This window comes from Saccopteryx bilineata, chromosome 12, assembly GCF_036850765.1.
Source record: "Saccopteryx bilineata isolate mSacBil1 chromosome 12, mSacBil1_pri_phased_curated, whole genome shotgun sequence".
Classification (NCBI taxonomy): Eukaryota; Metazoa; Chordata; class Mammalia; order Chiroptera; family Emballonuridae; genus Saccopteryx; species Saccopteryx bilineata.
In genome coordinates, this window is record NC_089501.1 from 33865353 (window position 1) to 33880008 (window position 14656).

Here is a 14656-nt window from a genome sequence, read left to right on the forward strand (position 1 = left end):
CATGCAAATCTTCAACCCAGACAATTATAAGCAGCAGGTAATGTTACTTATCTATAATGCAGTCTTGAAAACAGTTGTAAATGCTTTGTATGTGTAACAGTAAGTATTCCCTTCCTATTTATGCAAGTCATTAATCCAGTTTTTTTCTAGGTAGTCCATCTTTTTATGAATAAAGTTCATCTGAGCATCTATCTAAAGTTTCCCACAGTATGAATTCATTGAGGGCAGCCCTGGCCAGTTGGCTCAGTGGTAGAGTGTTGGCCCGGCGTGTGGAGGTCCCAGGTTCAATTCCCGGCCAGGGCACACAAGAGAAGCACCCATCTGCTTCTCCACCTCCCCCTCTCCTTTCTCTTTGTCTCTCTCTTCCCCTCCCACAGCCAAGGCTCAATTGCAGCAAAGTTGGCCCAGGCACTGAGGATGGCTCCATGGCCTCTGCCTCAGGTGCTAGAATGTCTTTGGTTGCAATGGAGCAGTGACCCAGATGGACAGGGCATCGCCCCCTAGTGGGCATGCTGGGTGGATCCCGGTCAGGTGATCCTTTTTATATTCTATGCTGGTCTATGTGGGAGTCTGTCTTTCTGCCTCCCTGCTTCTCACTTCAGAAAAATACCCCCCAAAAAATTTTTTAATAAATTCAGAGAGAGCTCTAAAGTTAGAATTATACGTGGAAACATAGTTAACTCAGAGAAAAGAATAAAAGTAAAAGCTTTAAGTTACTATTAACAATTAACTCTCACCATTGATATATTCTGAGATATTATTTCTCTGGTCTCCAAAGGTAAATAATTACTTTTTCATATGGAAATTTCAAACACATATGAAACTAGATAGAATGGTTTAGCGAACCTTTATATACCTGTCCCCCAGCTTCAAATAGCATTAACTCATAGCCAATACCGTATAATATATATCTACGTACTCACATATGCTGTCTCCCCTCCCCCACTGACTTCCTCCTTTCCATGTTGTTTTAAAGCAAACCTCAGACATTAGGATGTGTTTTTGAAAGATAATAATCATAAATTAGCACACCTAAAAATTAACAATAACTCTTCAATAACATCCACTATCGTGTTAAATTTTTCAATTCTCTTATATATGTCAGTTAATTTTGGGGATCCACATGAGATCCACACCATATGTTTGGCTGATATGTCTCTTAAGTCCTTTCCAGTCTCTAGATTTTCTTCTCCACCCTTTAACTCCTTTGAAATTTATTTATAGAAGACGTGAGGTACTTCGTCCTAGAGAGTTTTTTGTTTAGAGTTTATCGGCTGCACCTCTGCATAGTGGTGTGTAACATGCTTTTCTACCCTCTCAACTTCCTGTAAGTTAGCTTGTCCACACCTGCTTTGCCAGGTGGGGCCAAAGTAGATTTACAGTTGTTTGTATAGAAAGTAATAAATAATGATACAAAAATAAACTCTGTTTCACGTACTCACAGCTATAAACCTATTTTTGCCATAGCCATGTTCTGAGGTTCAAATTTATCACCTAATTTGAATATAATTATTGTTCGTAACTTTGGTTTTTGCCTCCTGTTCATGGAGGTATTTAAAACTGGGGAAGTAGTTTTTTTTAGTGGAAATATTTTTTAAATGCCATCTTCTGATACAGATTTATTTGCAGGAAAATTAGAAATATTAAAATAAAAATGTAGAGTGGGCTGCTTTTTATATCCTATGCTGGTCCTTTTGTCTGAATCTCGGGAAATGGAACCCTTTTTCTGCACCGCTTTCTGAACTGTACGTTCACATAGTTTCAAAGACAGTGGTGTGCAGAAATGCTGGCTCGTACAGTGCTTGCATAAATAGCAAAGTAAAGTTATTGGGATCTGATAAAAAGAATTTCCTGTTCTTTCTCTCACCTAGTAATGAGCAGGACTAAAAGCGAATATGTTATTTGAAAATGAAACTCTTACAAGAACAAAGAGTTTTGTACTGAAGTTTGTCTGCTCTGCTGTCCATAGAGCACATGGAAGTTTATAGCCCTCGTGTACATGCTGGATCTTGCAGAGCTACTGTATGATGTTTAACCGAATCTCATGGAGGACTGGCCTTTGCCCCCCAGGTCTGATAGAAGTCTGGATCATCCTGCTGGAGCAGCTAACGGCAGCTGTGTCCAACTGTCCACGGCAGCACCAACCGCCCACCTTGGATTTGCTCTTCGAGCTGCTGAGAGATGTTACCAAGACACCTGGTAAATATTTCTATGTATGTCATACGGGGCAGGCGTCATACATATAATGTTTCTGGGGAAGGTATGTCTGTAAGTGCCTACCTGTTTCACTGCTATAACCTAGACAGCATAATAGAGGCTCAATGTTTGTCAAGTGGCTATGGTAGTGATGTTTAAGATGTATCTCATGATTGTTTACAAATCTTCCCACCAGTCCATTTACAAACAATATGTGGTGACAGTTAGTTAAATGTGCTGGAGCCCCACAATAATCAGGCCAAGGCTGTGGTATCAGTGTCTCCATAAGCCAATGGGCTTTACTCTGTTCCATAAATAAACCTTCCTCTATGACCAGATCTCACATGCTCTTGGCCCCAGAGCTGTCCATAGGACTCACCATGTCTACCACTGATATAAACACTCAAACATATTATATATGTGGTATAAAGATAGCAACTTTTCATTTTTTAGAGAGAGAGAAAGAGATAGGGACAGACAGGAAGGGAGAGATGAGAAGCATAGTTGTGGTACCTTAGTTGTTCATTGGTTCCTTTCTCATATGTGCCTTGACTGGTGAGTTCCAGCCCAGCCAGTGACCCCTTGCTAAATCTAGCGACCATGGGGTCATGTCTCTGATCTCACATTCAAGCTGGCAACCCTGCGCTCAATTTGGTGAGCCCACTCTCAAGCCGACAACCTCAGGGTTTCGAACCTGGGTCCTTAGCATCTCAGGCCAACTCTCTATCCACTGTGCCAACTCTCTATCCACTGTGCCACCTCCTGGTCAGGCACAACAGCTTGATTATGTAAAAGTCATAGGTGATTAGATTTGTAAAAATGCATTTAGTGATCACTTAGTACCCTGGATAGTACAGGAAAAGAATGTCCCTTGGAAATTTATTTCTTGTTCTGAATTAAGATTAGTGCATACACTCATCCAGATTTTCCCAAGGTTAAAGAAATTTCTATAGAAATATTAGTTACATTAACAGAACTAGAACCACAGAAGAAACCACTAGTATATAATAACAAGAGGGGTTTTGTATGCAATATAAACTGATAAAGACTTGATAACTGTACTGTTTTTAAATCTATTGCAAAGTTTATATCAGATTTTCTTTTCAGGAAAATCATCATAGCTACTCTCACATATTAAAAAAGTTAAATACTCTGATAATTAGAACTGTAAAAATTCCTCTTTCTCACAAATATTTTCATTATGGCATTGTCTATAAAGCAAAATAGAGAAATGCCTTAAATGTCAATCGTAAGAGAATGGATCAGTGAACTGTTGCACAACATACAATGGAATAGTAGGTTGCAATAAAAATTAGGAATATAAATTTTCTGATGGATTCACCTTTAGCACATATTGTTAAGAGCAAAAAACCAACATGTAGACCAAGGTTTACATGATCCCGTTTATATAAAATAAATAAAAGTCTGTATTCTGTCTCATATAAATATACATACATTTTAAGGGTATTTTCATATATATATATAGATAGATAGATAGATAGATGTACTTATATGTTTATATCTGGGAACAAAGTAGTTGATCAAGTGATACTTAAATTTTATTAATATTATTTGAATTTTTAATGAATGCATTCATGTATTACATATATAACTAAAATCATGCAGAAACAAAAAAGAAAATAAACCTATGTTTCCCAATCAGTGGTAAATCCTTTTTCCTTGCACCTTGTAAGAGAAGGTGGAGCTTCAACAGAGAGTGTCAATGCCAAGAGATGGCCAAGGGCTTTGCTGCTGTCGCTGGAGAGACTGCAGGTCTGATGCTGACTTTTGTTTTCTAGGGCCAGGGTTTGGTATCTATGCAGTTGTTCATCTTCTCCTTCCTGTGATGTCCCTTTGGCTCCGTCGCAGCCATAAAGACCATTCTTACTGGGATGTGGCCTCTGCTAACTTCAAGCATGCCATCGGTCTGTCCTGTGAGCTGGTGGTGGAGCACATTCAAAGCTTCATACACTCAGGTATCTATAGTGCACGAGCAGTTCGCATGGAATATTTCTTTAGTAGGCAGCAATATTGTCTAAAAGTGCCTAGTAAATCCTGAATGCAAATACCAGTGCATGATTTTTGTCCTGGGAACTATTAAAATAGAATTACATGGTCAATGCCAGTCTTCTAATAGTAGGTTATCAAAAAGAAAGTTGAAACCTATGTGTCCTATACCAAACAGAATATTTCAAATATATGTGTGACCAAAAATAAAATACCTAATAAAGTCTAGGATATCTGGGCATTAGGAGAGGAGAGGCAAGTTTAAGGATATAACAAAGAAGAAATATCCATGTAGCCTGGGGGTGAAGGGGTTTACCCTATTGTCCTGCTTCCATGGCTAAGTGGAGGAGGCAGGGTTTTAGAAAAGGCTGAAATTACAGGCAAGAAGGTGCTTAACAGGTTAGGGGTGAAGAGAAGCTTCTTAATATCTGTGGCACTTGGAACAAAGATTTGAAGTGGAGGGTGGATAGTATACTGAAGTCAGCAGATAGAGGGGCTGCTATGACTGCGCTGCTACCAGGATGGCAACGTTTGGGAAATGTAGATTCTTACTCATGCTTCTTGCCATGGGAAGATCTGCAAATCTGAGAGAGGAAATGTTGCTGCTAGCGCTAGAGGTTGCAAAGAAAAGGGAAAAGCACGTGGAAGTACAAAGAGCTGGGGTGAGAGGCTCCCCTGTTGGAGGGGTGAAGGGAAATTAACGAGAAGTGGACCCCAAGGGAGTATCAAAAAACAAAGATAAGAAATGGTGTCTTTACTAAGCTTAGTAGAAAGATGTGCCCTGAGGTGGGGGGTGGGAGGGACCTAACTGAGAAAGAAAAGTGGCTGTTTCCACAGGTAGGTGATATTGTACCCCTGGGGTGGATACTCTTGCCCAGGTCAGTGCTTGGCACAGCATGGGATCCCTGAGGATGCTGCTGAAAGTTGCTTCGGTGGCATCACAAGGACTTTGAGGCAAAGGATTCGGACGTATTCCTTGAATTGGGCACTGAGAATGTGGTTTTGGGAAGTCTTATTTTCTTTAGCCTGAGGATAGTATGGAGGCTGAAAAGTTCAGGAAGTGGTAGGGGAGAAGAGATTTTTTTTTTTGTTTTCCAACAGCATTTAATGCAGTTTAATTCAACTATCAGCATTAAGGAGCGTACATTTTATTCTTCACCCCCCTTTATAAAAAAAATTCAAATTTATTACTAGCTAGTATTCAGGCTGTATAATATCATGTTCTATTCTGCTTAAACAGATAAATTATATACTTAACATTGAGAAATGTATATGAACACCTAAAAGTGAACCACATAGTTCATCTTGATATATCAAAAATGGATATTATATATATATTATCACTCAGATTTTTTTTATCAGAAGTATTATAAAATTTTGCTGTAGTTGCCATTTCAGCCCATGCATTACAGTAGCGCTGAGACCTGGATTTGCTGTCTCCTGCAGACATCAGGTACGAGAGCATGATCAACGCCATGCTGAAGGACCTCTTCGAGCTGCTGGTCGCCTGCGTGGCCAAGCCCACGGAAGCCATCTCCAGAGTGGGCTGCTCCTGTATTCGGTAGGAAAAGGTGTCTTGGCTGTCTCTGATTTTAGAGTTTCTATTATGGAGCTCCAAGGGAATTAAATTATCTTTTGTGGTACCACAATCTGCTTTTTAGATTTTTTTTTCTTATAAAAATGACAGTGCTAAGAATTTGTCATTTGTTTAGTCAGCAAGTATTTATGGTGTAGGCTTTTTACAAGGTTCTCTGCAGCAGAGTGGTGTGAGCCAAGGTCCCCGCCCTCGAGCAGATAGCCCATTCTAAAGGACAGAACCGAGAGTCACGTGAGAAATCATAATCGTAAGGAGTAACTATAAATGCTAAGAAAAGACAGGGGCGTAGGGTGGTCAACAGGGCTTTTTGTAGGAAGGACACATGGTCATATCTCCCAGGGTAAGGATTTTGACAGGCGAGGAATTCGTAAGCAGGAGAACAGCATGAACAGATACATGGAGGTAAGAATTACAAGTGACAAAAGCGGTTTTTATTGCTTTTGTTATTTGTAGAAGAAGAGTGGTGGACGACGGGGCTAGCCTGGAAAAACTAGCACAGAATGTATGCAGTCTTCATGCAAGCCTAAGTCTTAACACTGGCCTCTCTGTAACAGAGATCCATTGATCTTTTTACATTAAAATGGTGTAGGAAGTAGTAGTATGACCACGACATACCAGACGGACTGAAGGCAAGTGTGATGATGAGACAGGAAGACTTGTAAGGGAGCTGTGGAGTGAACCTGTGTGTGTGTGTGTGTGTGTGTGTGTGTGTGTGTAAGAGCTGAGTTGTGTGGCAGTGAAACGTATGGGCTTAAGACTGCTGGTTTCCTCCGGCAGGTACGTCCTCGTGACGGCGGGCCCCGTGTTCACCGAAGAAATGTGGAGGCTGGCCTGCTGCGCCCTGCAGGACGCATTCTCCGCCACGCTCAAGCCAGTGAAGGTAAAGTGGGAAGAGAGCTGGAGCAGGTGCCAGCCCTCCCTAGCTCCCGGGTGCCCCGTCGCGCTGGCCCCTGGGTTCCATCATCCTCCTCAGAGCAGGCAGGCTCACTTGAAGCCTTGCAGAGGGTGAGAAGGTAGTTGAATCAGTCCTTTTGTCCCAGACATGACAGTGTCAGCCCCAAGGCAGAGCCCTGAACCCAGATGCGCCCAGTGAACGGCCGCTGTGTTTCTCCCTAGGACCTGCTGGGCTGCTTCCACAGTGGCACCGAGAGCTTCAGTGGGGAAGGCTGCCAGGTGAGGGTGGCCGCCCCCTCCTCCTCCCCCAGTGCCGAGGCCGAGTACTGGCGCATCCGAGCCATGGCTCAGCAGGTAAGGGCTGGCTGAGGTCTTGGACCGCAGGGGCTCTGGAAGCTTGACATTCTGCTGGGAGTCCCTCCTGAAGGTCTTAGGTCACCAAGCTGCCTTTCATTCCCTTAGGGACCTATGCCTGCTGTGTCTGACCTCTAGCCAGTACCGTTCTTTACCAGCAATGACTGGAACCCAGTCAGCAGCACTTGGTCCTCCCAGGCATCTCTGGTTTGTTGCATCCTCCAGAGCCTAGACCTGCGAGAGTCCTTTTCCCTCCTGGCCACGCACTTCATGCCTAACTTGATTTGCTTGGAGTATTGATAAGTATTTGCTTAAATATTGTGGTGACTGCTAGACTATGAGTGCCCAAGGACGGCAACCTCATTTGATATTTTTCCCTTCTCTCTTACAGAGCTTAATGTTGACAAGTTGCTTGACAAATTTGAGTTGCATGTAACCAACCAGTAAAATTAAAATGTACTTACCCATGCAGGTTTCACCATGAGCCTTTCTCCCAGCACAGATCAAAAGTTATAATAAGTCTGGCTAGGAATGAGAACAGGGGAGCCCAAAGGGGTGGCTTCTCTAAGTGAGAAGCCGTTATGCTGGCTAGATAAAGAGTTTCCCCAGGTGCACACGGTGCTCTTTTCAACCTCATCCACCACACAGTCAGAAGATGAAAATGACAGTGGACTACTGTCCTGCAGTGGAGAAAAACAGCCGAGACCATTCAGTGAATCTTTCACTTCATTTTTCTTCCTCGGTCCCAAACCTTCCTCCTACATGCACTTTTCCTATAACCCCATATTCAATAATCTGAGAATTCTTACAAAATTTGGAAAGAAAAGTTCCTTAAAAACCCTCATATTTTCAGAGGGAAGTAGTGAAGGTAGGTTAAATCGGTTTACCCAGGTTTACACTCTGGGACTGCTAAGGCAGAAATCACCCTGAGCATAAGCGAATTAGACTAAGAGCATAGGGGTCTATCATCTTCTTCTGGTTAACTCTTTTATAGACTGGCGGTTGGCAAAGACTGAGTTAAATCCTATAAAATGAAATCATTCAGATCAGAATTCAGGAAGTGGTTACTCTTTTCTTAGTTACTTCCGCTGTCAGGACTAACTAGTCATGTGGCCATGCTACTCTGCTAGACAGTGGGAGAAGTCCTCTGTATTTTTGTATTGAATAGAATATAATACCAAACAGACATCATAATCAAAGGTAGCCCTTCTTTATTTCCTTTTAATTAATATTAAACATCAGTGCCTGCTCTTGGAGTGTAATGAATTATTACGTGCTAGAAGTGGTAGTGTTATCAGTGTCTGCAGCTCACATTAATTATTTGCTCTTCTGTTCTGCTTTGCCTACACAATACACATATATTCATTTATTTAACTCTCTCTGCAAATAGACCAGGTAGGAAACCATGATCAACCTCATTTGTGGGTGATAAAACGGGTGGTGAGAGTCGGACTTGCCATGGCCGCACGGCTGATCTCTGCGGAGTCAGGGTGAGGGTGGTGGAGTTCTGAACTGCACCTTGTCTGCCCATACAGGTGTTTATGTTGGACACGCAGTGCTCACCGAAGACTCCAAACAACTTCGATCACGCCCAGTCCTGTCAGCTCATTATCGAGCTGCCTCCTGATGAAAAGCCAAACGGACACACCAAGAAAAGGTAGGCAGCCTGACCAGGCGGTGGCGCAGTGGATAGAGCATCGGACTGGGATGCAGAGGACCCAGGTTCGAGACCCCGAGGTTGTGAGCTTGAGCGCAGGCTCATCTGGTTTGAGCAAAAGCCCACCAGCTTGAACCCAACCAAGGTCACTGGCTCCAGCAAGGAGTTACTTGGTCTGCTGAAGGCCCACGGTCAAGGCACATATGAGAAAGCAATCAATGAACAACTAAGGTGTTGCAACGTGCAATGGAAAACTAATGATTGATACTTCTCATCTCTCTCCATTCCTGTCTGTCCCTGTCTATCCCTCTCTCTGACTCACTCCCTGTCTCTGTAAAAAAAAAGAAAAGAAAAGAAAAGGTAGGCAGTGATGCTTAAACACGTGGGGCGCTTATAAGTGAAGTTCATCTTGCCCATTGTAGTACAAGCTTTCTCTAAGAATGCTAAAATATTTAGGGTCATTTGGCAAAGGTTTTCATAGAAAATCATTAGCCTTTTAACCATATTTCCCGTATTTCAGGTTGATTACTTTGTAGGGCTGCCACAACCATGTACCACAGCCTGGGTGGCTTAACCAACAAGATTTATTTTCTCGGTTCTAGAGGCTTTAAGTATTTTATATTCTTGGCTTAGATGTAGGGCCAGTTCTTACAGGATGTAGTAGAAGATGAGTTAGACCTAAGAAAAGTTTGTGTATATGCTGGCCACCTACATCTTCAAAGGTCCATGTTGAAATCACCCAAGGAAGGAACAAACCTAAATTAAATTCAGATTTCAACACTTAAATAAAGAGAAACCTTGGGTTTTTTTTTAAGTCAGTTTGACATCGATAACCCCAAGCTTTACAAATTCACATAATTTTAATGGAGCTTTAAGTTGCACAGTTGACCCTTGGACAACACGGGTTGGGGCACCATCCCACCCACGTGGTCAAAAATCCCCACTTAACTCCCCCCAGATTTAACTACTTAGAGCAGGGGTCCCCAAACTAAGGCCCGCGGGCCACATGCGGCCCCTTGAGGCCATTTATCTGGTCCCGCTGCACTTCCGGAAGGGGCACCTCTTTCATTGGTGGTCAGTGAGAGGAGCATAGTTCCCATTGAAATACTGGTCAGCTTGTTGATTTAAATTTACTTGTTCTTTATTTTAAATATTGTATTTGTTCCCATTTTGTTTTCTTACTTTAAAATAAGATATGTGCAGTGTGCATAAGGATTTGTTCATAGTTTTTTTATAGTCTGGCCCTCCAATGGTCTGAGGGACAGTGAACTGGCCCCCTGTGTAAAAAGTTTGGGGACCCTTGACTTAGAGGCTACTGTTGGCCAGAAGCCTTACGGATAATAAACAGTTGATTAACACATATTCTGTATGTTATATATATTATGTACTATATTCTTACGATAAAGTAAGCTAAAGAAAAGGAAATGTTATTAAGAAAATTATAAGGAAAATACATTTACAACATTTGGGGGGGGAATCCATGTGTAGGTGTTCCCACATGCTCCAAACCCATTATTCAAGGGTCAACTGTGCCTACAGCTATGAATCTGTTTATCTCTGATACTGACACTGACAGCTAGTATGTCTTAAGTCAGCCACTTGTTATGCAACTAATTCTCAATTATTCAGTCTGGAGACTTGCTTGCCTTTGCTCTTTGCATCAGAAGCAGAAAGGGAAGGTATAAGTTTCAGCGCTTCATAGTCCCCTTCTTAAAGGGCGTGCTGAGAACAAAGTTGAAACACTTGGGTACCACAAACTAAAAAGCTATCTGTTGATTTTTGTTTGACTTAGAAATTATAGATGAGTAAGAGCTGCATATCCATAAAGATATTTCTCTTTCTGGGTATCTTCCTACAATGTTGATCTCTTCTCTGCTGCTTCTTGGCCCACTGTTTTCTTACTGCTGCATCACTCAGCTTGAACCTAAAGCTTGGGGATTTTCTGTCCTCATTCACAAACACAGTTCTCAATTTTATATCGTAAAGCATCAAAGAGAGTCTCTTGGTTGATAAAAGATACTCCATAATTCAAACCCGGCCTTGCATCAGCCCTCTTTAAGTGTTTGCGGGCAAAGGCCTTCCCGTTTCTCAGGAAAGGTAACAGAAAGCGTCCTGTGGACTCTGGTGCTTGTACCTTCAGAAGGTGCTTGCACTCTTCGTCCTGGTTGTGCTTCCTGCTTCAGGAGGCCAGGCTGCCAGGGATGTGGGGATGCTGTGTCAGAGCCATTTCTCAAGGACAGCATCTCCTCCAGGCAGCAGTCTGTTTGGGCGCCCGCACAGAGGACAGTGTTTTGCTATTTGGTGGAATGTTTTGTTTGAGATATACTGAGCACCACTCTCACCAGACTTCTTCCCAGCCCCTGGGCACAAAAAGATGACTCAAATACTACCCTGGCCTGTGAGGACTTCCCGGTGTAGTGGGGAAGATGACTCAAATGCTACCCTGGCCTGTGAGGACTTCCCGGTGTAGTGGGGAAGATGACTCAAATACTACCCTGGCCTGTGAGGACTTCCGGTGTAGTGGGGAAGATGACTCAAATACTACCCTGGCCTGTGAGGACTTCTGGTGTAGTGGGGAAGATGACTCAAATACTACCCTGGCCTGTGAGGACTTCCGGTGTAGTGGGGAAGATGACTCAAATACTACCCTGGCCTATGGGGACTTCCCGGTGTAGTGGGGAAGATGACTCAAATACTACCCTGGCCTGTGAGGACTTCCGGTGTAGTGGGGAAGATGACTCAAATACTACCCTGGCCTATGGGGACTTCCCGGTGTAGTGGGGAAGATGACTCAAATACTACCCTGGCCTATGGGGACTTCCCGGTGTAGTGGGGAAGATGACTCAAATACTACCCTGGCCTGTGAGGACTTCCCACTGTAGTGGGGAAGATGACTCAAATACTACCCTGGCCTGTGAGGACTTCCCGGTGTAGTGGGGAAGATGACTCAAATACTACCCTGGCCTGTGAGAACTTCCGGTGTAGTGGGGAAGATGACTCAAATACTACCCTGGCCTGTGAGGACTTCCCGGTGTAGTGGGGAAGATGACTCAAATACTACCCTGGCCTGTGAGGACTTCCCGGTGTAGTGGGGAAGATGACTCAAATACTACCCTGGCCTATGGGGACTTCCCGGTGTAGTGGGGAAGATGACTCAAATACTACCCTGGCCTGTGAGGACTTCCCACTGTAGTGGGGAAGATGACTCAAATACTACCCTGGCCTGTGAGGACTTCCCGGTGTAGTGGGGAAGATGACTCAAATACTACCCTGGCCTGTGAGGACTTCCGGGGTAGTGGGGAAGATGACTCAAATACTACCCTGGCCTGTGAGGACTTCCCGGTGTAGTGGGGAAGATGACTCAAATACTACCCTGGCCCGTGAGGACTTCCCACTGTAGTGGGGAAGATGACTCAAATACTACCCTGGCCTGTGAGGACTTCCCGGTGTAGTGGGGAAGATGACTCAAATACTACCCTGGCCTGTGAGGACTTCCCGGTGTAGTGGGGAAGATGACTCAAATACTACCCTGGCCTGTGAGGACTTCCCGGTGTAGTGGGGAAGATGACTCAAATACTACCCTGGCCTATGAGGACTTCCGATGTAGTGGGGAAGATGACTCAAATACTACCCTGGCCTGTGAGGACTTCCAGTGTAGTGGGGAAGATGACTCAAATACTACCCTGGCCTGTGAGGACTTCCAGTGTAGTGGGGAAGATGACTCAAATACTACCCTGGCCTGTGAGGACTTCCAGTGTAGTGGGGAAGATGACTCAAATACTACCCTGGCCTGTGAGGACTTCCCGGTGTAGCGGGGAAGATGACTCAAATACTACCCTGGCCTGTGAGGACTTCCCGGTGTAGCGGGGAAGATGACTCAAATACTACCCTGGCCTGTGAGGACTTCCCGGTGTAGCGGGGAAGATGACTCAAATACTACCCTGGCCTGTGAGGACTTCCCGGGGTAGCGGGGAAGATGACTCAAATACTACCCTGGCCTGTGAGGACTTCCCGGTGTAGTGGGGAAGATGACTCAAATACTACCCTGGCCTGTGAGTACTTCCCGGTGTAGTGGGGAAGATGACTCAAATACTACCCTGGCCTGTGAGGACTTCCAGTGTAGTGGGGAAGATGACTCAAATACTACCCTGGCCTGTGAGGACTTCCAGTGTAGTGGGGAAGATGACTCAAATACTACCCTGGCCTATGAGGACTTCCGGTATAGTGGGGAAGATGACTCAAATACTACCCTGGCCCGTGAGGACTTCCCGGTGTAGTGGGGAAGATGACTCAAATACTACCCTGGCCTGTGAGGACTTCCCGGTGTAGTGGGGAAGATGACTCAAATACTACCCTGGCCTGTGAGGACTTCCGGTGTAGTGGGGAAGACGAACCAGGGGTAAAGGGGTTTCCCTTCTGCGTTGGCTCTTATAGCTGTGGGCATGAAGCATTAGACCAACCTGGTACTTTTTAGAGGCCTTTTCTTCAGAAAAATACATGTTCAGGGGTCCTGAGACCTTAAGTAATTTACCAAAACTGATTTAAGTAGGAGCTGAGGGGGGAGAAATAGGGAATTATTGTTTAATGGGGATAGAGTTTCTGTTGGGAATAATGAAAAGGGGACTAGAAATAGATAGTGGCAACAGTTCCCCAACATCGTGTATGTACTTATTGCCACTGGATTATACTTTTTTAAACGGTTTAAATAGCAGCTTTATGCTAGGTTTATTTTACTACAAAAATAAAGTTACTTCAGTGGTTTGTTAGAAAGGCTCATGGTGTGTGAATGACAGCTTTGCTCCTCCCTCATTCCATCTCTGCCGAGTGCACTGCGTTCCCCCAGTGCCCCACTGCCTAAAGAGCCAGGTAAGGCTTTGAATGCTTTCTGTTCTTTTCTGCTGATTAAAAAAAAAGGAACTATTTCAGTGACATCAGTGTCAGGATAGAATGAAGACTACCCCTTTGTGTCTCTTCTTCAATCTACAACTAGTTGGCCAGCTATAGCCCAGCCGGGGTTCCTCTGCTCAACACACAAGGATGCCCGAGAGATGCACACATTGGTACATCTGAAAGTGGGCGGAATGGAATGATTAGAGGAAGCAGGACACAGGGAAGGACAGGGATGGCCCCAGAGACACAGCTGCTGCAGCTGCGCCCACTACTCCTGCAAACACAGTGGAGGAGGAGAGGTGTGCCCCCCCCATGGCTCAGAGGAGGGTAACAGGGTCAGTGCCTGAGAATCCGGCTCCCTCCCCCAGTTATGGCAGTGCTCACACCACCAGAAAGACCAGTAGGAGCAGAGAGCCACGCACAGTGACACCAGCAGCTGCCGGGAGACAGGTGGCAGCACAATGGGCTTGAGAAGCCGCTGCTCCCCCTAAAGACTCCATCAAAAGAAAAACTATAATAATAATAAATGCAGTAAAATTGCAGGATACAATATCAGTATACAGAAATCTGTGTGTCTGTATATAATAATGAAGAACTGTGACAAAGAAATGAAGTAAACAATCCCATTTATAACCGCAACTGAAAAGGAGGTGAAAGACCTGTACAGAGAAAACTGCAAGATATTTTTGGAAAAAAATACTGAAGACACAAAGAAATAGAAAGATATCATGTGTTCATGGACTGGAAGACTGAACGCGGTTCAAATGTTCATATTACCTAAAGCGATCTACAGACTCAGTGCAATCCCTCTTAAAATCCCAATGGCATTTTTCACAGAAAGAACGAAAATGTCTGGTTCTCCTCTGTCACATGCTGGAAGCACCGAACTTTTTATATAGTATATGCATCTCAAGCATTAACATTTAATCCTAGTAAACTGTTTTGTTCCTTAGAAAGCTAGACTTCAATAAGACTGATAAAAACTTTGGGTTTAAGAAAAAAATCCAGTTAAAATTAATAAAACAACATAAATTGAGTGTTTTTCCACTTTTTGATTTGCT

The 14656-nt window shown here is 43.9% G+C and overlaps 1 protein-coding gene across 3 annotated transcripts in view; it reads left to right on the forward strand.

The window, feature by feature from the left end:
- ARFGEF3 (ARFGEF family member 3) overlaps nucleotides 1-14656 on the forward strand; it is a 157867-nt gene that overhangs the window by 132697 nt on the left and 10514 nt on the right. For all 3 annotated transcript variants that reach the window (XM_066248587.1, XM_066248588.1, XM_066248589.1), the window contains 6 exons: nucleotides 2071-2199; nucleotides 3996-4172; nucleotides 5650-5764; nucleotides 6578-6680; nucleotides 6917-7048; nucleotides 8584-8705. In XM_066248587.1, the coding sequence (XP_066104684.1) occupies nucleotides 2071-2199; nucleotides 3996-4172; nucleotides 5650-5764; nucleotides 6578-6680; nucleotides 6917-7048; nucleotides 8584-8705 (778 nt within the window). The remainder of the gene's footprint in view (nucleotides 1-2070; nucleotides 2200-3995; nucleotides 4173-5649; nucleotides 5765-6577; nucleotides 6681-6916; nucleotides 7049-8583; nucleotides 8706-14656) is intronic.